Here is a 24,071-nt window from a genome sequence, read left to right as displayed (position 1 = left end):
ATTTTTAAATCAAGGCTTCTCCGGAGTAGACATGAGTTTAAAGTAGTTTCAACATTTGGAAACTCTACTTTTTGCATCCTTAAGAAACATAAAAGATAGCTTATTTTTCTTGTGAGTGTGTACTATTTAATTTTAAAAAGTGCACGGTTTTTTCAGTGATCTTTGTTTTTGTTAGCTCATATTTTGGAAATTCTTCAAATTTTTATATGCTTAAATTCGTGCCTTCGTTTCTAAATGAATATTCGTTCGTTCTTTATACTTATTGCTATTTTATTTTAATGGGTAAGGAAGAAGATCGATGTTTAATCACGTCAAAGTGATATGTTTTGAGTTCTTTCAGTTAAAACAGAAAACGAAAGGAAGTAGCGATTGTTTCTTACATTTATTTCTGACCCAGGCAACGCCGGGTATTTTTGCTAGTATGGAAATAAATCTTTCATTTTTGTTTTCTTAATTAATTTTTAAATTTTACATTAAAGTGATTTTATTTTGAATTAGTTAATGATGTACAGCTCAAAATGAATTTTTCAAAGGGGGGGGGGAGTTGTGTCTCAATAAACCGTACGCCCATGACATATAGAGGGTCAATAAATGATCTGTATTTAATTTATTGTGTAAACAATTTGAAGTAATTTACTTGTGAACAAAATATTGATGTTCAATTCAAAGTAAGTTTTCTTGTTGTCGGAATTTCGGGGGTTGAGGGTGGGTGATTCAGCTAAGATATACACCTCTTCTTCTTCTGAAGATCAAAATAAGTGCACCTTTGTTGTCAATAAACAACGGCAAACCACGCTGCGCTCCTATCCGTTCTCGGGGGCCACGTCCTATCCCCTTCGTGATTTATCCCGCGTTCGCCTTTTCCGTGTTCGCCCTCTGAGAGCCTGAACTACTCATGCGTGAAATGCGATTAAGCACTGAGGTGAAAAAGCCAAGCTCCGCCATTAGTGGTCCAATTTCTTATGCCTCCATTCGTACCCACCTTCTTATTCAGCCATTTGTGGTCACACATTCGCCTTTATACAAGGGTGAATCAGAAATCCATTTTAGTTAGCTTGAATGATTTTATACCTTAATAAAATTGTAACTTTTTTTTCTTTCTTTCTTTTTTTTTTTTTTTTTTGACTCCTTTGCAAACATTTCTTCCTTTATATTTTAGCATTGAATAACTTTTTGTTGTTCTACATTTAAGAAAAACAGATCAAAAACGACAAATTTGTACTCATCCGTAGGATAAAAAATTAAGTATATTTCATGAACAAAATTTTCTACAGAAAAAATAAAACCGTTTGGGAGCACAGAATATTGATAGAGATTGCCGCCTACCATACTTGATTAAAATCAAAAATAGTACGACACGAAAATTTTTTGATTTTATATGGAATGACTCAGTAGCAAATTTCACATTTACTCTGCTCAAAATAGCTCTACAGTTTGGATCAAAGGGAAATAGTTTATTTTTTTACTTATTCATTTATTAAATATTACGTATTTCTTCATTTATAAATTCATTAACATTCTTTTACTTATTAATCAATTTATTTAATCATATATTCACTTATTTTCTTACTCATTCCCATGGATGCAAGACCTTCCGTCTCAGGACGGATTTCCGTCTTGGATCGAATTTCCGAGACAGAGGTCGGGACGGAAAGAAATTCGATGGCTTTCCTCCAGTTTTTACTAAAAAAAGAAAAGTTGCCAGCCGCCCCCCCCCCTTGCCACCTTTTTCTATAATATTTTCGAAGATCGCCCAATATTGTGATTTTGGGACTATCAGTTTGAAAAAATTGATGTAATAGTCCGAACTCCTCCTTTCCCTGAACTTTACAAAAATGGCCTATCAATTTCCTTGGAACACTGGAACCTTTTTTTTGGGGGGGGGGGGGGAGGGATGGGGGGATTTTTAACTTGATGCAAAAATAAAAAAAAAACAGAGCTTTCTGTACCAATTTAATTATAACTTTAGCAAACATTTTCCCAGCCCTCATATTAAAGGATTTATGACGACATTTTGATTAAAATTGGAAAAAGCAAATAATTAATTATTAATTAGTTCATTTGATTATAGATAAATATTTCATTGTCATCGAATCTGAAGTCGCATTCTAAATTTTTGACTGAGATTACCAAGATTTGGATAAAACTTGAGTTTCAAGATTTGAGCAAGACAAATAAATATTTGAATAAACCTTTAGACGTTGTTAGGTACTAGTAGGAATTGAAAAATATGAAAACAGTTCTGACATATTTTTCTCAATTTTACGTAATGAACTCAAATTGAAAGAAAAAAAAATTCTTATTATTGTAAGCAGAAATTTGAATTGCATTTTAAATTTTATTTTTATTTCATTAATTAATTAATTAATTATTTTTTGTATTACAATTGAAGACAGAAATGCGCGAGAAAGACTTCATTAAAAACACGTCAAGACTTAAACTTAAAATATGATAGAATGCACAGCTAGGCAGCAAGTAAAAAGTACCTTATTAAGAAAGGGTGGGAGGAAAATATTGCTTGATATAAAATGCATTTTACAAAAGACGATGTGCTAAATCGGGAATTCTCAATCGATGCTCCTTCGGAAAAAATATGATCTGTCTTCCATGATTTTTACCTGTCAGCGTTAGTTAAAAGTATTTATGCAATGACAGTAATAATAATAATAGTCATTATAGCTATTTACAAGATCCATTTAATATGCAGCTAATGATATGCAGTAAAATAATTTTAAAAATTCTCCATTTTTTTTTTTTTTTATCTGAAGCGAAGTCTATTTTACAGTATATAAAAGGTAATGAAAGTTGTTAGGCAACACTTAATACGTGTTTTACTCACATAAAATCTGAGGTGAATTTTCAAATTTCTCTCATTCTTGCACTTGATGTGTATTAGAGAAATAAAGGATTTACATAAAATGCAAAAATCATAGAAAGAGGGAAAAAATGCTTTATTAAAATTTTATAAATGCATATGATACATTCTTCAAATATTTTTCTAGGGTTATTTTTTTTCTAAGTAGTTGCTTTTTTAATTTTCTTAATCTTCTATTTAGTAGTCTGTACTTTTTCTTCTGACGCGTTGCTACCTCTTGTCCCCCGTCCAGTTGGAAAACTACGGCTTGATTTGCTGCTTCTTCCTCTTGTAACAATTTTATCATTGAAAACAAATCTAAGTGTCTTATTGATGCTTTGTTGTTTAAGCTGCTGTGCCAGCCTTCGACTACGTTGTTAGTTCGAGCACCATTGGTATCGAAATGATTCCATATAGAGCTGCATGAAAAAAAAAGAAAAAAGAACGAATTGAATTGAGAATCTAAGTAAAAATTTACTTTTCAACTGACTTCAAAAAAAAAAAAAAAAAAAGAGTCCGTTATCAGTTATGCTATATGTATGTTACTAGTTTTTATTTTATTTACGAATTTCTTATACATTATCATCTTAACACTAGGTGTACAAATTTTGATGATGATTTTTTAATTGGTGAGGGTTGGTTTAAATTATGTCCGCTTATTGGTCAGTCCATTTTTCGCTTTTAAAAAAATAATAAAGGAACAGTATTTTTTTTTAACACATGATTAGATATGAAACTAATTATTACAAAAATAGGCTGGCATTACTATGTACTTATAAAATATGTTTCAACTAAAAGAAATGACATCAAAGAAAAGGAGAAAAAATCTAAGAAACGACTTCAAATTTGCATCAAAGAAACGAATCAAATTCGAATTTTAAGATGGAGCACCACTATTTTCAAATTAATAGACTACAGCTATTATAAAAGTAAAATATTTAGATTTAAAAAAAATACTCACGCACACAGCATTTTTTGTACTTACATCGGAAATTTGGCATCTTGCTCATCGAGCCAAGTTTCTGCCATGTAGGATATAAAAGTGTCTTCTTCTCCTGTACTTGGCTGATTTTCTTGTATAATGAGGAAGGCCTCAGGTACCAGAGTTGGTGGAACTAGAGCCAGAGCAGCCATTTTTCTGAAGAAATTCCTTACTTCTTTATTTCCAGCATACTCAGTGACTAGACCAAGTCTCTGAACCTGCGAAAAAAAAAATCGAAATTATTATGATTCGAAAAACTTGCATAATTCTTTCCCTCCAGTTACTTAAATCTAGTTATGAAAGTACACACTAAAAACCTTCAATTTCATTAAGATCTTAATTTTCGACGTAAATTTTAAAAATTCAGCGACAGTATTTAATTTTATTTTGTCATAATAAATGTTCATTTACCATGTACAATCTATACATATAATAAAATAAGATGTTTGTGTGTGTGTGTGTGGTGCGCTTCCCGGGAAAACGGTAAGGCCTAGAAAGATGAAATTTGGTATACAGGTGCTGTTTTTGCCGAAGATGTGCACTTCGGGCTTTGATTTTTGATATTTTAATTAGAAAAAAAGTTATTAAATGTTTTATGTGTTTCTTTTGCACTTTTTAGTACGTTTTACCTCACAGATCCCGAACCAATCTCACCACACAAATATTTTTTGTACTATAGTGTAGGAAATTTATTTTTAAATATGATGAATGAAAGAATTTTGAAGATAGAGCAGTTTTTATATTTTTTATAAATTTTTGAAAAAACCTTTAATTTGCATTTTTTCAGGGTTTTATTTTTTTCTAATATCATCCTGCGAGAAGTATCAAAGCCTCATTTCTAAAATTTAAGTTGGTAATAGTAAAAACATTTCGCCCTCTTCAAAAGAAAAAAATTCTTAAAAATACGCAATAGTTTTTTTTTTACAATTCTTTTAATGCTGAACACATCATGTCTTTTCGAGCATCGGTCGAAGAAAGCGTTCTTCAATCTTTTATGCCTGTGACGTCACTACTTGGATTTCGATTCGATATTTACCATAGAATCTTAATCGCAAGCAATGTTAATCTTTTTTTTTACTATATAGCTTACTTCTACATTTTATGACGTGATGACCACGTGTTTTTCTGGTAGCGCTTGCTTTTTTTCTTTCCTTTTTTTGTTTTGTTTAGGGATTGCATTTATTTCTCCCCCCCCCTCCCCAAGCTGGACCTTTTGCTGTATCTATATTACGTTACATTTCATAGTTGTGCGCATTTAATTCAATAAAAACAGCGAGATTTTTTTATCTTTGTCAAACGCTACTTTTTGCACACTACGGGGAATTTGAGCTTTTTTTTTTTGCTCTACTTAAATAAAAAAAAAAGTGGTTTTTTGAGTGATCTTTGTTTTTATTAGGAAATGGACGGGGAGGTTAAAATAAATAGAGATGCATAAGAAAATTTAGAGACTTTTAAGAGATCGTAAAGGTAGATAGCCGCTGCAAAAATGTGAATTGCTCAAAAAAAAAGAGAGAGATGGATTGATTAATACTGCTGCCGAAATTATTTAAACAGCCGCCGAAGGCGGCAAACGTGAAGTAAAAAGGTAAATGACAAGTTAGCCTAACAGCCGCCGTAGGTGGTTGCTTGCACAGAAAGGCGAATGGCGTAAGAAGGCTAACCAGCTGGTCGCCGAAGGCGGCTAGTTTAAAATAATTTTAAATCCAAATTTTTTTTAATTGAATTCTAAGTACATAAATTTGTGTTTAAAATTTTATTGATTTTACTGATCTAAAAACTAAAAGGGGGGAGGAAACTTTTACTCACCTGCTTCCATATACATTGGCTGAAATGAAAGAAACAGCCTTTCACGACAACACCTTTAAATACTTCTTCCAGTGCAGCTATGCAGGCCGTCTCGAAGTCCATCATGACGAACTTCGGATGAAATATCAGACCATGGGAACGTGCATGTTCTTTTATCGCCGAGAATAACTCAATATATGTTTCTTTGGATTTGCTCCCGATCAAGCAAAACGCTAAGGGAAAAATCTTTCTTAAGTATGATCCGTGGATGGTATATAATTGCGAGAACAATTTTGGTACGATTTTAAATGTACCATCCATGTGAATGCTATCACTTTGGCAAAGTTTTTCCAAATCCTCTTCAGAACAAAACACCTGAAATAGAAATAAAGTAGTGTAAAAATATTGCTTTAAAGATTACTAGTACGTGCATTTTCACTCAAAAATACAAGTTTGTACTTTGATTCGTGAAAGCGTAAACTCGCATGCAGAAAGATACAGAAAAATTAATATCACAGTCCATAAAGTATGCATGCAATAAATGAACTCAATCCTTACCATCATTCGATTTTCTGGACCAATTATTTTGTCTATGATGAGGAACTCCCGATTACCATCTCGAGTACTTGTCCACTATCCGCTCAACGAAATATCCTGGATGGTTTTAGGCAAACTAGGTCTTGTCGAGTTTCTGACTTTATATAATTCAGTTTTAATTTGTTGGAATGGTGGAATAGCACTTGCTGTTTCAATATCAACGGCAATTTCAGACAAACATTTCCTAAAAATAGAATAATATGAATTCATTAGACAACCTCCACCTGATAATTTCATTTTTATTTGTGCGTAAAACATACAATATTTTTGAGAAATTGTAATTAATAGTTAGCTTAAAAAATATTACGTACTAAAAAAAGAAGTGTATTTTTTAGCTAGGTTCTGATGGGAGAGGGCAATTAGATAAAATTTCATGAAGTCCAGAACTAATTTAATGCCAAGAGTTATTTGAAGTTTTTTTTTCTTTAAAAGATGGGAAAAGAGGTTTTGTTTGATTTACAAAGTTTGTTTTTACTATGTCAAATATATTTATGTAAGACGTATAAAAACATTATGATTGTTGTGTAGCTATGAAATTATTGGTTATATATATAACCAATAATGTTGTAATATTATAATAGAAAATATCGGATAATATCACAATATCAGGAATTTCTTATCTTTTTGAACCCTGTTTATGAGGAAAGCCTATGCGACCTTCTTTTCATTATGAATTAAAATTCAATTTTAAATATTTCAAACTTTCTGTGAATAAGAATTGCCCCTGATTCTGAGTATTTCTTGATCACTTCTGAGGGCCCATAATGGTCACCTTTTCTTTCATTCTTCGTTTTTTTTTCTTCAGATAATGTATTTTTAAAATGATAATACAGCAATAATTTATAAATACAGAGTTGGTCAAAATTAGAAGGACAAAGGCTACATTTTTGGCTCTATTTGTTCGGAACATAGTAAACATTTTATGTATTTAAGATAATATGAATGAACGTCTTTATCAAATTAGTTTTATTGGAAATGTACTGGAATTTCGTATTAATAGAGTGAAGCTTGAATTCAGACATGTATGTAATATGATCCAGTTTTCATAATTTTATTTTTTAATTGATTATGGGCAATCTTTTATAATTTAAATTTCTCAACTGTTCTACATTCCATAATGATTTTTGGTATAAAAAAATCATTAATTGCTTACGTTTCACTGCATTATTTGAGAAACAATTTTTTCCTGTTTATTTTTCTGTTTTCCTAGCAATGCTGAGCACCACCATAATATTAGATGAAATAAATGAATCTGCAAGTATTAATTAAGCATCAGACAAGATGTTTTTTTTTTTTTTTCAAGAGAGGGAAAACTTAATGCTTCAAAGTCTTTAAAATCTTTGAATCATGTTCATTAACTTAATGTTTATTTTTCCCATTATTTAAAATATTTTTAGTATCTTTATATTGTTTGCAGTTAATTAAATATGAACAGTCATCTAATATAGTACTAAAATTGTATAAGCATCATCTTTTTCAGATCATATTTACTACCAGAAACGTACATTATCAACAATTTTCCCGTTAGTAAAAAATTGTTCCTTCTATGAGGGGCAACATTTAATATACCTTAAAATGTATACATCAATAACATATTTTAATATTTACAATGCGTGTAGAAACACTTATCACACATCCAAAGCTAACACTGTGTTTAGTTCATTTTTTCTTTAAAGTAGATAATAATTCAATTCTAAAAATGGGATAATGATATTTGTAAAAAAATACTTAGCGAATGCTTAACACATATAAAATACTTCTCAATAAATTCAAAAGCGATTTTTCGTAATTTCGATAGTGCAAAAATTTTCAAATATTATTGTCAGAGATGTGAATACGAAAATGTTATTTCTTCACCACATTTATACAAATTTCTAATCTGTTGCTTGTAGTGATAATCAATCTATTTCAAAAATATCAGATTAATGAATTTTGCGCATAATGGGGCCCCAATTTCGGAATACTCATTCATATCCAGGATATTCGAAATCTAGGATTTCTTCTGTAAGTTCAAAAAAAAAAAAAAAATCTCCTTCATTTAAACGTTTAAAACCATTAACTTTCAGTTATTATTTTTTGAAAACACAATTTCTGAAAGCCTATTTTTACGCTTCTGCGGTCACACGTGTCATGCACAATTTGAACCTTATGCTATAGTTGTTTAGCTATCTTTTAGCATCTACTTTTAGTTTTACGATACTTCTATCTGTTTTCCTATTAGTATACACTACAAAGCATATTGAGTCAAAATCTAATGTTATTTTAGTGAAAACTATTTATTAATGCATGAAAATTAAAAGTAACGTTCGCGAATAATATAACGTTACATGTTATAAGCACAATTTTTATTTTTTAAAGATTGATCAATAGAAAAGGAGAAGAAAAAAATAAAAGAAATCGGGCACAAATATTAATAAAATTGTGAGAACATATGAACTGTCGCACAACGCAATAATGTTCGCATTTTTTAAATTCTAAAATTTGGAAGGGTAGCGGTACAGAGAATTCCGAATACGGGATCACATATACAATATGCTAGTCCGAAAAAGTAAAACTTAAATAAAGCGCTTCAGTTCTCACATAAAATATACGAGCAGGCAAATTGTTACAAAAATTATAAGCATGACCAAAAAATGCAAAATGATTTTATTCCCAAAAAACTATACTGCAAAATTATTGTATCGATAATAAAATAGTAATTAAAACTTACTTGAATATCCTTGGCACCGGTTCAGTTGCATTTGCTCGTATTTCATCCTTTATCTTCATTAAAAAGCTCTCTTTTTCAGCTTTCTTCACATCTGGCTCATGATTGTGAAAACCGTTTGAGCTATAAAATTCATTCTCCTGTAAGCATAATCTCGCTTTGCAATGTGGTTTTCGAACGCATGTCCAGTAACTTTTATTTTGTTTGCAATAGCTTAAATGATAATAATATTTTTTGTGGTTAAGAAGTTTTCCTCCTCTTTTTGTTGACGAAAACGAAATGTCGGACATTTTTCAAGCGTAGAAATCCTGGTGTTTAGTACTGCAGAGCAGAAACTGAAGTGCTATATTGAAAGTTAAAAGTTTGTGAAACTGGTTTGACCTTTCAGTCCCCGGTTTCTTGCCCTTGGAAGCCCTGTAGGGGGTGTATCTGACACCTGCGTCTCCATTGTAAACGGGCAGGTGTGCTCCATTGTATATTTTAGAGGGCGAAGAAGGAAAAGGAGAAAATGGAAGCCACCCCCTTCGTTTCGACTCCTTCGGAACCGGTTCTATTGCAAACCAGGGACTGAAACCTGACGTTGTGCATGCTCCTCCTCTTTTTGTGTCACGTGAGCTTCGTTCCGTTTTTAGCTAATTTTAAGCTGTAATTTTGAAGAATCCAAGTCAGTTTTTTAAAAACTGAGTTGATTTTTGGGAGTTTTAAGTAGAAGACTATTCAAATCAATTAACGTTCCGCGATTACCCGAACCATGCAGGTTCCTCATTGGAGCCATTATCTTTATCCAACAGAACCATTCTCTAAAGAAAGAGTATCTTCTCTAGCTCGTACCACGAACTTTTTTTCTGCTTTTTACTCCGTTCTCAGGATATTTTTTGCTCATCTTGTATAGTTTTAAATCAATTTTAAGATATGTCGAAAAAACTGTCTGAAGCTGAATTCAGAAAGAGAGCGAAAGACCACGAAAAAGAGGCCCCCAACAACCTTCATCTTATTTATCATCGTGGTTAAATGCTAAAGACGTTAGGAGAGTAGGAAAGGCATTGTTTATCTAATTTGAATGATGTAATACAAATTTGTTGAATTTTATAATTTTTCTCATTCTTGGAAAAAAAATCTCGCACCATAATAATGGAGATTCAATTTAAAGTTCGGGAGGCTGCCAATTTTTCTTTAGAAAATACTAGGGTTATTTTGAGGATAAATTGAACTAAAACGATAAATTTTCGACTTAGTTTCAATATATTTTTTCCATCCACACAGTATTTTAAATATGCTTAAATCATCAACGTCAATCAATGTGTCATAAATCAGCTATTTTTTACGGCTCTAAACTTGAATTTTTCTTTGGTACTTTTGATGCATATTAATAATTACAGTAGTACCTCGTTTATCTTGCCCCCGTTTATCCAGATCTCCGGCTTATCCAGATCAAATTTTTAAAGTTAAAAAATACATTCACTGAAATATGATATAATTCTAAATTATGATAGCCGGAACGAAACTGTCAATGTCCCAAATATTTGCACTTTATTTTGATTAAGTACAGAACTCCTGCATAGGACGTGCAATAAATTATAGTCATCTAATAAACAACATGGCATATTTGAAGTGTCATTCCTACACCACAGCAGCTGAACTATAAATGCTTAAGTGTTTGCAAGTAACAATCCTATGTAATTTTGTTACAGCGTTTTTTGCTGTTATAAAAGATAAGTTTGCTTATTTACGAATGTGTTTTACAAATTACCCGGATTTTCGTTATCCGGATTGCCTTTGGTCCTCGCTAGTTCGGAAAAATGAAGTTGTACTGTAAATGAAAATAGCTTGAACGGAAGCGCACTGAAAACATATAATATTTAACAATTTTAAGATATGTGTGTTTTTTTTTTTTTTTTTAATTTTATTTTAAAGATTAACAGAAAGAGTTTTGATCTCAAGCACACTAGGTTTCTGTTTTTCTATTAACTGTTTCTCAGACGTATACTATATACCAGAGTTGGGGGACGTGCGTCCTTTATAAAAATTAGCTCTTGTAATAATTAATATTTAACTGTACAGATTGCGAAAATTTAAAATGTGTTGCACATAAAATTATTAAGATAGAGTTTAAATAAGATAATCGGTCCTTTTGAACTACAGTAAGATGTCAGCTTAAAGTCAGGATAAGTCAAGTATAGTAATATTCAATTAATTTCAAGTAAGAAACAAAAACAAACAACCTACTAAATTTTTTATTGGATTTAAAATTATTTCACGCATTATTGCGATATGTTGCTCTTTTGTAGTTGAATATTGTTATTTTTCTTGTGAATTTCTTCATAATAGTATATTAAAATACTGAAAAATAAATAATTGAAAATCTTTGTTTTATTGAAGTTATAATTTTTAATGTATTTTTTAAAAGCAATATTGCAACAAGTTGTGAATTACTCTCTTGTGGAAATAAAAGAATATTTTTCCTTGAATAACTTCGTATGTTAAATAATAAATAAAATATTTAATGATTTTTACTCCCTATCACTATTTTTAAAAAAGGAATGCAGTGATAAACTGTATAAAAACTTATGATTACTTAAAAGTCGCATTTATAAGGCTTATGGCATTATAGGCAGCGGACTCCTTTATCACTGCGTAATTCAAATATGGCTTCCAGTGGTGAAACGGTTCGAAAATGATACCAAATGGAATGTTATTTATCTATTTGTTCTACTGGTCAAAGAGTACTTACTCCATCACGGTGTATCGAAAAGTTACATTACAAGACATGTATAAATTGCAAATGCAGTTTGTGTAAAATTCGTCCATGGCTCATATGAGGCAGTGAGAAGCAAAGGGACGTAAGTGGACATTTTCAAGTTTTGAGTAAAACGCGTATAGCCTAGGTAGGCTTTCATTGATTTTTCTCTAAATCATGCTGTACAGCAGCACCTACCAGGACTACTTTTACTATCTCTTGCCCCAAGACAGAGGAGGGGTTCACCTACTATGTGTACTGGTTATCTCCAAATTTTTAATTTTGCCACTTGCATACCTTTGCTTCTCACTGCCTCAAATGTAACCGTCTCCTCCGTGATTCTGCTCCATTTGCGTTGAAATTTGATAGTTAGAATTAAATTTTAAATTTATTTAAGATCTTAACTTTAGGTTTAAGTTTCAGTTTATTGTAAGTTTACCATGTGGTGCGTTTAGCCCAATATGATATTCTATCGTGCATATACTGGAGCTTAAAAACCCTCTTTTTAGTTCGTAGTTTAATTTTTTGGTCTTTTGACCATATTTATTGAATTTTCCACGACTGATGAGCTCTTAATTCAACCTTTCAACTTTTTTTTATCAATTGCTGCTTGTATTTTTCTTTTTCTCGACATTATTATTCTTAAAAATAGTTTAAAACTTGTTATTTGGCTTGTATATTTTATATATATTTACTTAGCTTTTTAGTTTTACTGCGTTGCGCATCTATGAGCTTTTGGTTTGGTCTTTTGTTTTGGTCTGGTGTTGACGTTATGAAATTTCTCGGGGATTTTTTTTTTTTTTTTTTTGCTTTGTTTATTTTGTATGGGGGGGGGGCGCCGAAACGAGGTCTTGCCCCTGTTCGAAAATGACCTAGTTACGTCCCTGACGAGAGCTAAAATGGTCTCAATAAAGCGTAACAGTTTATTCATGGTTGATCAGCACTTCCAGCACTGCACAAATCCTTTTCAGGAAAACCCAGAGAGAGGAAGCCTTCCACACCGGTTTTTCTAAGGCTCCATCTCAATTGTTTTCCGTTTTAAATGATCTCGCGAAAAATATAAGTTTAAAACACAACTAATGATAAATATATCGTGCCTTTCCTCACTTTCTTCGTTTTAAAGTCAAAATTATATCAATATGAATTATGAATTATTTTTAAACCATTGTTATGAATGAATAATTACTAATCCATCGAAACTCTTATCTGATTAAATTTATTAAATGTTTTTGCATTATAACGAAGATGAGAGAAAGTAACCATTTTCGATTTTGAAAACTCCTTTTAGAAAAATTTTCTGGCTGCGCCACTGCTTGGATGTTCCTAAACAATATTCAAAAATTGCATTTTCTTTCAAAACTTGCAGGAAAATACTTTTTGTCACTTTTATTCTATTTGTTCACTTGTCATTACTACTTCACAGGGTGCATTAGGCGCTACAATCATATCGTGCTAGTTGATCCTTTGGAGCAATTAAACGACTAATCAAAAATACCATGACGGAGGAGTTCAAAAAGAACTTCGCGCGCTCTGAAAACAAGTCGAACGTCATGAAAATGTTACGTATCATCAGTTATAAAATGGCCCAGACATAAAATGGTGGCTGAGTTTAGGCTCGTCACTGGCGATGACTGTCTCCCAAAACCCATCCATCATCTTCGAATCATTTCAAGTCCCTTTCTGCAGTCTTCGTGATCCGGGACGGATCAAGGATGCTGACCATTTCGACATTCCTGTTCTATCAAAACGCTCTATTACGAGCCGATACTGGGAGGCCAATGATGGCCTTTTAGATTCATAGACTGTTGCTACAAAGTTGCTTCTAATATTTTTTGTATCTTTGTCTACTTGTTTATTGCCTTATTCCAGTTGCTCTTCTGTATTTGCAGTTGTCCTATAATCCTGTTATAAAAAACTTAAAAAAAAAAAAAATCACTAATTCATTTTTTTTCAGACCCTGAAAAGTTTTATTTTTTCATCACTAAGAGGAAATTTCCAGCCCCATATCTGAGAAACTGAAGGGTGGGGGATCGCATCCCTCCCTTCCCCCATCTCCTTGGCGATGGCCCTGATTTCAGTCCGAAAATTGCACTTTGACCCTTTCCCATCCTAATGACTTCCTCCAAAGCCCGGAGCGGGAGAATCCGGCGGGATCCACCCTTCGGCCAAATAAAAGCCTGCAGCTAATGCGAGACACAATCAACCGACCTTCACGCAATGCAATCCTTATGCTACGAGAACACTTGGCATAGACTTGTGGCGCCTGAAAAATTTTTCTTTCTTTCCCATTATTTGCTTTGCATAAAATGGCATGAAAGGACTTATTTTTCATCAAGCCCATTAGTAAAGAAAAACTAGGTAAAGCACAGCTATTCAACAGAAGTCAGCACTTTTACACTATGATTAAGTTGGAATTCTTTCCTTAGTATACTAATGAGGGAGTCTTGAATAGTAAAATAAAGAGAGAGAATGAGGATTGTCTTACCGTGTTACCGTGCACTTTTAAAGCTAGCTCAGTTTTTTTATTCTATTAGTTTTTATCTTCCTCCCGTCCGCTTAAAATCAACTTTCGCCTGTGATCACGACCACGAGTCTCTCATATGCAGTAATTTGAGTGTTATGTTATACCTAAACAGCAAAGAAAAATCAAAGCATTTAAGAGAAATAAGTCCAAAAATTCCACAAGGTTTGTGCTCAAATTACATGTTATTCGTCTCTCCTTCCAACCCGGTCAAGTCCGCCTACCGCGGGAGAATTTTTTTTGTATGAAGTACGATTCCAAGAAATAAATGCCCAGAGCGATATCATTAACTAACGAAGTCTGCTGACTGATTCTCGAGGGGGAATATGTGAATAGTTTTCCACCTCATTTCGGGAAAGCGTATTTCGAAGCAAAAAATATTTCTCCTAACGGTGAACAAACATTTTATTCTGATGGAAGTGTTCCTTTTCTTTTCTTCATATTTTCAAAGCAAGATTTGTTGTAGTGGCTATAAATTTTGAGCAGAGTATCGACAGAAAAGAAAAAAATGTTTTTAGTCTTTGGTGGTTTTTTTTTTTTTTGTCAAAAGCTAAAAATTGCTCATATAGCTTTTGTTGTCTTACTAGCGGTACCCGCACGACTTTGCCCGTAGTAGAAAATTAAAAGGCCATTTGGTGTGCTTGTATATTTACAAATAATGGATGATGCATTTCTTGCCAATTTGTTATCTTCATTTGCTCGCCCATGTTACAGTTCCACGTTATGATATTTTCAGAAGAATAATAATTTATTCTTCCATGTTAAAATAATTTCCTCGGTAAAATGTTTTTGAAATTGGAATAGAAAAAGAACAAAATCGAATTTTCAAAAAATCACTTCGAGGTGATCGCCCCTATGCTGCGAACTAATTTTGTGCCAAATTTCATGAAAATCGGCCGAACGGTCTAGGCGCTATGCGCATAACAGACATCCAGACATCCAGACTTTCAGCTTTATTATTAGTAAAGAAGATGAACACCCCGTTCATTCCTACTAGATTACAAAAATAATTGTTCAATGAATGCTCAGTATATTTGCACACGAAATCACAGTCATGTATTGTTAAAAATGCATTAATACACAATACTGAAGAGTTTAGAAATTCTGATCAGGAGCTCCCCGTTAGGAGTATCGATTGCAGAACACAATCGATTATTTCCAATTAATTTGCGTAAGTTATATCAGCCAATTAATCGTCGTTTAGCATAGTAACTTTAGTCTTCTTATATAAAGGTAAGAAAGAATGGAAGATGGTTTGGTAAATTCTGTATCTCAGGGCCAGACTGATGCAAGTCACGTAAGCGCTACTTCACATGAGAGAGGGAAAACGTTTGTCAGGCGCATGCAAAGGATGGGACACGCGCTCTTTTAACACTGGTAAATAATTAAAAAGAATCTTTTTTTTTTTTTTTAGAATTACGTTCACATGGCTCGATGCGGGATAGGAATCTACATACAATGTATGCACTAATAAACTGAAAATCGCAGTTTTTGGATTTACGTTAGTCTGACTCCAATGCACAGAATTCACACACGAACGGTTTTAATTTATCACTTCGTGTGCATACATGGGTAATGCTTTTTTTTCTTTCTTAGATACATAATTTAACAATTGTAATGTAAAACGATTCTTTTAAACCACCGCCAAAGAAAAGATGAATCGTGATACATTTGCAGGACCGATCTTAGTAAGTGTGCAGCGCAAGCAACGCGCACGGGCTGCCGAATGTAGCATATAAATTTTGATAAATCAAATAAATATGTTGAAGTTATTGAAAAATCAAAATAATTCCCTATTTTCCGGTAGCATGGAATAGTTAATAATAATTACACTCTGGCGAACCCAACTATGGGGAGGGGTCATGACCATGGCGCAGATGCGGCATGGATTTCTTTTTTTTTGGGGGGGGGGGGGGGGGTTATGGGTGTTTCCTCTCTTTGGGGGAGGACTTTCACTTTTGGGGGGTTTTCATGGGCTTCTTTGTTTGATAGTATGTACTAAATGTCAAGACCGGTCGTACTCCAATGTTGAATCACCAACAATTGAGGACTCATTTGATTCTAACGAGGAGACATACTATGTGTCATTATTGGGGCAATTTACTTGCACCCAGGATGAAGAAGAAGGAGGAGGAGAAGAAGAAGAAGAAAAACAAGGAGAAAAGGAAGCAGAGGTATTAGAAAATTGGGGCCGTGGTAGCCTGATCGGTAAGGCATTGGACTCGCGGCCGGAGGGTCTCGGGTTCGATCCTCGCTGGTCGAAGACCCACCGTCGTCATTAAAGGGGACTGGGCGACGTTAAATATGCTCGTGGTCTCAATGTCCTCCAAGTGAAACGATACCTCTGGGGGTGCTAGCACTAGGTAGCTATCAGCTCTTGGACTAGTTCTAAATTCTCATTAACTGTTCGATCCGGTGATGGTGCTGCCATCTATCGGTATATAAAATAATAATGGAGGCAAGGCACTCAGTATGCAGTCCTCGACATAAATACAGTTGAAGTCAGTTGTGACTCTGAATAGGAATAGGAATATTAGAAAATTAGGAACTAGATGGATAAATTTCTCTATTTTTTTTTTTTTTAAATTTACCCCGCTTTTATCACTTTTATCATTTTCAACCCTTGAATCTTTAATTATTCAATATCATCTTTAGTTTCATCTTTAATTATTCAATAGCTTCAAATCAAACAGAATCACAACAAATCCGTAGCATAGGCCTACCAGGGAAACCAAGTTAAAAAAAAAAACGTGCTAAGTACACTACCTCACAGGTGGCGTGGAAACGTGTGCATATTATGACGATACAACTCTTACAACTTTTTGAATCATTACATCTCAAAAACGGTGGCTCTTAGGGGGGGAAAAGTATTGAGACTTTTTTTTATAGATAATTATCTGATCTACAATTTTTGTCCGGGCTAATTTTATGATAAAACTTACCGTTTCGCTGAAAATCACGAAAAACCCGTTTTTGCGACCTTTGACTCCGAGTAATATTTTTTCCATTGGGTCGGGTCGATGAGAACTTTTTATTTTTCATTTATGATGGTGTTTTGAACAATCCTACTAATTTTCTGCTGGGTTCGAGTTTTTGTAAGCTCGGATGTCTAAATTGTCCGGACCATTAAACCATCAATAAGCTGCTTAGGAATCACTTTTCCTTGGTCAGTGTTGTAATAAACTCTTTGCTAGTGGATACTTTAAAAGGAATCCTATTTTCCTTTCGAATTCCCCTCCCAGAAGTTTCATCGTTATAAAAACGAAACAAGACGAACACGAAATTGGCGGTAGAAAACCGCCATTTGATTTCACTAGACGGGCTTCTGCAATAGAGATTTCAAGACAAAATAGAACACATCAAAGCCCCCCAATAGGCTTGATATTTGACATGTTTTTGCATCAGGCGGTGTGCCTAAAGTTGACCATTCATAATATTGTCATTTTTGAAAAAAAAAAAAAAAATCAGTTGACGGGTTTCTGAAATGAACGATTCAATTATACCTGAAATTCTCTTTTACAAAAGGATCAAATGATTGATTAAGGAAGTGGAAGAGATAAAGACGTAGGGCACATAAACGCACGAAAATGCGATCCATCACACTATCTAGTGATGAAAATATCATTTTGTATTCTTTCCGCTACCCTGATTTATCTTTAATATGCTATTTATTCGTTCTTTTGAAGTCAAATTTTTTCATCAGTTGATTAATTTTGCTAATGTCTCACCGAAAAAGAAAGGAACATTTAAAATATCAGTAGATATCTAATTAGTTAATTGAAAGCTCTATAATTAAAAACTATCTATTATTTTCAGTTTTCACCTAAAATACCGGTATTTTACGTCAGCTAATACCATTATTACGAAACTGCACCTGTATTCTTTATACCTGTAGCAGGTATTGCGATCACTAAACACGAGGTCACGAGGTTTGTAAACGCATTCATGATAATGGTACAAAACTGATTTTATTCAAGTAAGGTTTGAGATTTTAAACAATGGTTTTTGTAAAAAATTTGAACTCCGGAGAATAATAGAAACTTGTGCAATGGGATGATACTAAATTTATTAGATCCCTTTAGAGGCACATGTCTCTTCCTCCCACCCCCTCTTCCCTTCTCCCATATGACAATAAATTCTCGCTATGGTCTATTTCTCAAACAGAAATTTCGCTAAGTAATGTGTGTTTATTTTGAACACTTTCATTTTTCATTAATATTCAATAATAATAACAGGTTGACTCGCTTCTAAGGTCATGTGTCGGGTAAACTTTTAAATTTTGTGCGTTTCAATGCCTAAGTGTACTACATTCCAATTTTCCAGAACATATATATCAACTTGATTATTTAGCCGTGATTATATTATGTTGTCAACTGTTTTGTGCTCTTATTTCTTGAAACAAATCATTAGAAATAATAAACATTTCTTATTTTATTATCACTCAACTTTATATATATAATGAAAAAAAAAAAAAGCAGATCAGAAGCGTAAGGAATTCCAAGAACTTGAGACATTGACAAAAATGATCTGCATAAGAAAAAAGGGCGGAAATATCTGAGAGATGGGCAAATATCTTTCCCACTGGGGCTCTAGATGCTTCAATCTAAAGAGCAAGGTTTTCGTAGCATTCGAACGGAATTGTAAAAAAGCAAAAAATCGTTTTTCGCAGGCTAAGACCACTGGTAAGCTTGTATAAGGCTGGAATACACCACTCTAAAAAAATAAGTAACGGAAATCATATCTGAGTGGGGTTAAAGTGCCACCTAGGATATTTATGACACTGGAAAGGGTGCGCGACGATATGCACTGTGCAGGGTACCATCTGTGGAACGTGGGTAAACAGTTTGCTAACCTTGAAAGATGGTGGAAGCCAACTGCCCCTTACGTGCTTTAGAAATGAAAAAGCTCATTTTACAAGACATTCCTAGTGATATTCTGACAGATTTATTGCTTTTCCCGTAGTCCAAGGAAGTGATTTAATGAGGCAAAAAGAGCAAGGAGTGGAAAAAATTGACCCCCATGCGTTTGATCTGCCGAAATCCGTCGATGAGCTGGGCTTAGAAAAGAGAGATTTATGTAACATATGGGAATAACATTTTACTTTGGGAGGAGGGAGAGCAGAAGTTTCAGTTTACGTAGTTCCCCAGACACCAATAGATAAGCTAAATTCCTTCTCAACATTGCTAAGTCGACGAAGAGTGAGAAATAAGCATAATGAAAGAAAGAAACCATGTCACTACAAAGGCGAAGAATTCTTCAGAAAATAAGGAATAGAAACTATCCGTTATGTTTCTTCTACAGAAATATATTGAAAAATTGTATTCGTGAATGATTGTTTCTGGTTTTGACAGTGTTTTTTCATATACGTGCATCTTTAAAGTATTGCGACTTTGTTTGCCACAAAAGAAAAAAAAAAAATAAATAAATAAATAAATAAAAATAATAAAAATAATAAAAATAATAATAATAATAATAATAATAATAATAAGATTTGCACCCAAGATCATGATCATAACTTCAACTTTAAATAAGTATTTTACTCCGGACCTTATCCGGATAATTTTCAGTGGGGGGGGGGGGGGGGTCTGGATCTGGGTACGTGTGTGAATAAACTATATAATAACTAAGAATTGCTCAGGTCATTTTTTGACCATCGGTTTCTTATTGCTCATCAGCTTTTCACTTCTTCTACCATACACATCAGCACAATGTTATTTTGTGGTGCAACATAAATAAAAATTATTTTAAAAAAATGCTGTAATGCTCGATTCTGATAAAAGTGACTTCTTTGAACAAACAATACATATCAAGAAACATTTGCTACTTAAGAATGTAATAACATATAACCTGAAGAACGTGCTAACATATTTTTCAATTAAAAATTATATTTTCATCCCCTCTCCCCCTAATAATAAAGAAAATTTGTTTGTAGTTGTTGTTGTTGACTCTCATTTAGAAATAGGATGGTGGTTTGTTTTCTGTAATGAAGCGATTGAAGAAAAGTTGGAAATTGTCTTTGAAGCCTAATGCATTCCTTATGATGTGGAAGTTTTGTACAGTATAAATCCACGCAAACGAATAAGTTTTTTTTTTATTCTTCAAGTGATTAGTATAGATTTAAAAGGTTAAGTTAATTGCTAAGTTATTTTTCTACAAAGCCTGAAATGATGCTATTGTCCTTATCAGAGCCTGTTATTTAAAATTTATTTTTATAGTTTTTTTAATTTTGAAGTTGTTAGTGAAGATTTAAGGTTGTATTTTTTCACATATGAGGCAGTGAGAAGCAAAGGGACGTAAGTGGACAGTTCCAAGTTTTGAGTTAAACGCGTTCAAAGATAACGTCCTAGGGGGGCTTTCATTGAATTTTTTTCCTAAATCATGCTATATAGCAGCACCTACCAGGGCTACTATAGTTAGTACTATCTCTTGCCCCAAGACAGAGGAAAGTTTCCGTTACTATTTGTACTGGTTATCTCCGAATTTTTAATTTTTCTACTTACATCCCTTTGCTTCTCACTGCCTCATATACTTTCCATATTAACTTATCATTGATTGTTAAAACGAAGTTTTGTGGCGTTACATTGTTATTGTTGTGGCGTTACTCCCATAAGTTTCTATAGAAAAACCAACCTATCACAAAGTCGCTTCCCCTTGCGGGTTGGCTTTGTGACAACTGTTGTTATTTATAACCGGATCATGAATTAGTATTTCTTTTGCACCAATATGTTATTGCGTAACCGAAGAGAAGCTACACATAGTAGCTACGTATACACATAGTCACATATTACTACACATAGTAGCTAGTATTCTAAGTTGACATCTTCAGCGCGCGCATGAGGCTGAAAGTTTGAAAAAATATGCTAAGCTTGAATTTTTCAAAAATTACTAAAATTAGTTTTTTGGTATTTTTATAATGCAACAGCCATAAATTGTCAGTATATAGCGTAGTTTGAACCTAAAAAAAAAAAATAAAAAAAAAAAAATTTTATAGCTTTTACATAAGATCTTTCGTTTGCGCATATAACTTAAATTGGGCTAAAATCTCCTGCCCAACGTAAGGCTTATGCGCAAACTAAAGATCTTATGTAAAAGCTATAAAAAAATTTTAGGTTAAAACTACGCTATGTACTTACAATTTATGGCTGTTGCATTATGAACAAATACAAAAAAAAAAAAACTAATTTTATTATTTTTTGAAAAATTCAATTTTTACCATATTTGTTCACATTTTCAGCCTTTTGCGTGAACTGAAGATATCAATATAGATTTTTTAAAATTATTTTTCTCCAGTTGAGGATACCAAACTACAACTTTTGAGAGGTAACGCGATTCCGAAATAAAGAATTCGTTTTTTCGAACCACCCAATCATACACACAAATCTCTTTCAGTCAGACAGATCTCTTCTCCTCCTCACCCCTCCACATCCACATAGTTTTTTTTTTTTTTTTATTTAATAACTCCTAATTTTTTTACACCTTGGTCCATCACAGAATGTTAATGAGTCTTGTTACGGATAACATTTTAAAAACATTCTTTGATATACACTTTAACTAGAGACGTAACATTTTTACATGATCAAAACTACCATTTTTAATCCAATTATACTTTTGATGAAATGCTTAATTTTTGTAGATTTTAATGAATTAAATATAGTTAATGCATGTTTATAGCCTTTAAGAATGTTAGTTTATTTTTTGAGGTGGTGATTTTAGGTTACTTTTCAACTGTGACTATTTTCACTTATTTGCCCGAAAGTTATTCTAAAAGCCCCCGTCGTATGCATTTGTAATTGCAAACATACAATAAACACTGTATGATGAGTTATAGACTGTATAAATGTATGCAGTCCTCTTATTTTGATGAGTCTCGGATAGTGTCAGTATTTTACCACTTAGAAACAAATGGTGCTAACAGAATAAATGAGTAGTTATCTTTTGAGGCTATGAAAGTTAAAATGTGATGTATCAGCTTTATGGGTTAGTTTAATAATTTTGAAAATTTTCAAAAAATATACGATTTTTAAGTATGGAAATAACTTTGGTTACCTACTATAACTCCGCAGCATTAGTTTGAATAGGTTGCACATTTCAGCATGCACCTGTGCATTATTTGGGCAAATTTATTTCTACTTAACTAATTTCGTTTCACTAATTTATTCATTAATTTGAGAAATTGCAAATACGCTCCAAACTTGGGACACTGTTCCAAGTTAGGATACTAAAGCATAAAAAAGATCAAAAAGGAATATTGAGGAATTAAAGTGTGTAATTATGTTAAGAAAAAAGTATAAACACAATTTTTTCCAAATGATGACTATTCTGATGACAATAAATGTCTCATACCATAACAGGACATAAAAGTTGTCATTATTAAAAGAATTCGAATCTATTGATGAGCAAAATGCGTTCTGCCCATATTACATATGTTAGTTCTACTTATTAAAATGAGTCTCAAAGATTTTTGAGACAAATTTACTTGTTGTTAATTTCACGTATTATGAAGGAATGAAAATGAATGGGAAAAGATGTGAAATGAGGAACACGGAAAGCTAAAAATCAGTTGCATTAAAAATCATATGGGTTCACAATTGCTTTTACGCTTCCAAATATAGAGGTTAATGCGGAAATATTACATTCAAAAGAATTGAGAAGGTAGAAAAGACATTCAATATTTTCAAATGCAAGTATACATTCTGAAATCTTTGAACGTTTACAAGATTATATTACTTCCATCTAATGATATTTTTTTCTTTATTGAGTTATAAAATAAACTTTTTTAAAAATGATAGTTGGTTTTCCAAACTATTATCTATTGCTGCATACATGAAAGGAAGATCAAAATGTTAAGTGTCCCAAGTTAGGGAGGGGGATCCCTAACTTGGGACAATGAACATTTTTTTGTTTTATTTTTAAAGGGACATATCTACACATCTATATCTTGTCCTGAGGTGAAGTAGTAAAGCACATCTTAAAAATAGATTATTTCATTCGAATGGAAAACATATGATCAATATGCTACTAAAGGTGAACGTTCATAACTGTTCCAAGTATGGGTATTTGACTGTATTTGATCATTTTTCATTTAGTACATGCTTAATTGAAGATCTCGGTGCGAGAAGGGACAGCTGCACTTTTAATTAGTTTTGTGTTTTACAATGAAATGCATCAAGGAAAATATTATCTTTCATTATGTACAAGAACGAGACATCTCCAACCAATATTTCAGAAAGTATTTTCAAAAAGTTGCTGTAACTGGCACCGTTGCAGGAGAAAATGAAGAAAACTGTTACACATTTTGTTGTATTATACTGTTACTAAAGTACTTTTTATCCCAAGACTGGCATTATTTTCTTATTAGAGCCAAATATTATTGGAATTTATTAGAAATCAAAAATTTGTTACGATTATCATGTGTATTTGGTGCAAAAACGGGACAGCTCCGATTTACAACATTTAATTACACCTAGTTTACATTATATTTTATTGAAATGTCATTGAAGTTGGTCTCATGGTCAAAAATTCTATCATAATATGAAACATGAAAAGACAAAAACTTGAAAATATTTTAAACACTTGTTCGTGATTCCTGAAGGTTTTCAAGGGACTGTGTCTTTTTTTTTTTTTTTTTTTGCACCGAAATCTTCAATTGAAGTTGAAAAATTATTAATTTTTTTGTTTTGTATTTTGGAACGTACAGATTGCATGGATCGTACGAAGCTTTGGAAGGTGGACAATCAATGGATGCATTAGTGGATTTGACAGGTGGCTTAGCAGAAATGTACGTTCTGGAAACAGCTCCCCCACATTTATACCATTACTTATTGCAAGCTTCTTCAAATGGCGCTTTCATTACTTGCTCTAGAAAGGTATTTATACATCTTGCTTATA

General features: G+C 32.8%; 1 protein-coding gene across 1 annotated transcript in view; it reads left to right on the top strand.

Moving 5' to 3' along the window:
• Positions 1-24,071, top strand: part of LOC129218754 (calpain-B-like) — a 244,670-nt gene that overhangs the window by 93,559 nt on the left and 127,040 nt on the right. The window contains exon 6 of the mRNA XM_054853077.1: positions 23,881-24,049. Within this exon, the coding sequence (XP_054709052.1) occupies positions 23,881-24,049 (169 nt within the window). The remainder of the gene's footprint in view (positions 1-23,880; positions 24,050-24,071) is intronic.

The sequence above is a fragment of the Uloborus diversus genome, chromosome 3 (genome assembly GCF_026930045.1).
Source record: "Uloborus diversus isolate 005 chromosome 3, Udiv.v.3.1, whole genome shotgun sequence".
Taxonomy (NCBI): Eukaryota; Metazoa; Arthropoda; class Arachnida; order Araneae; family Uloboridae; genus Uloborus; species Uloborus diversus.
The sequence above is the reverse complement of the archived record's forward strand: the minus strand, read 5'-3'. Positions and strand labels throughout refer to the sequence as shown.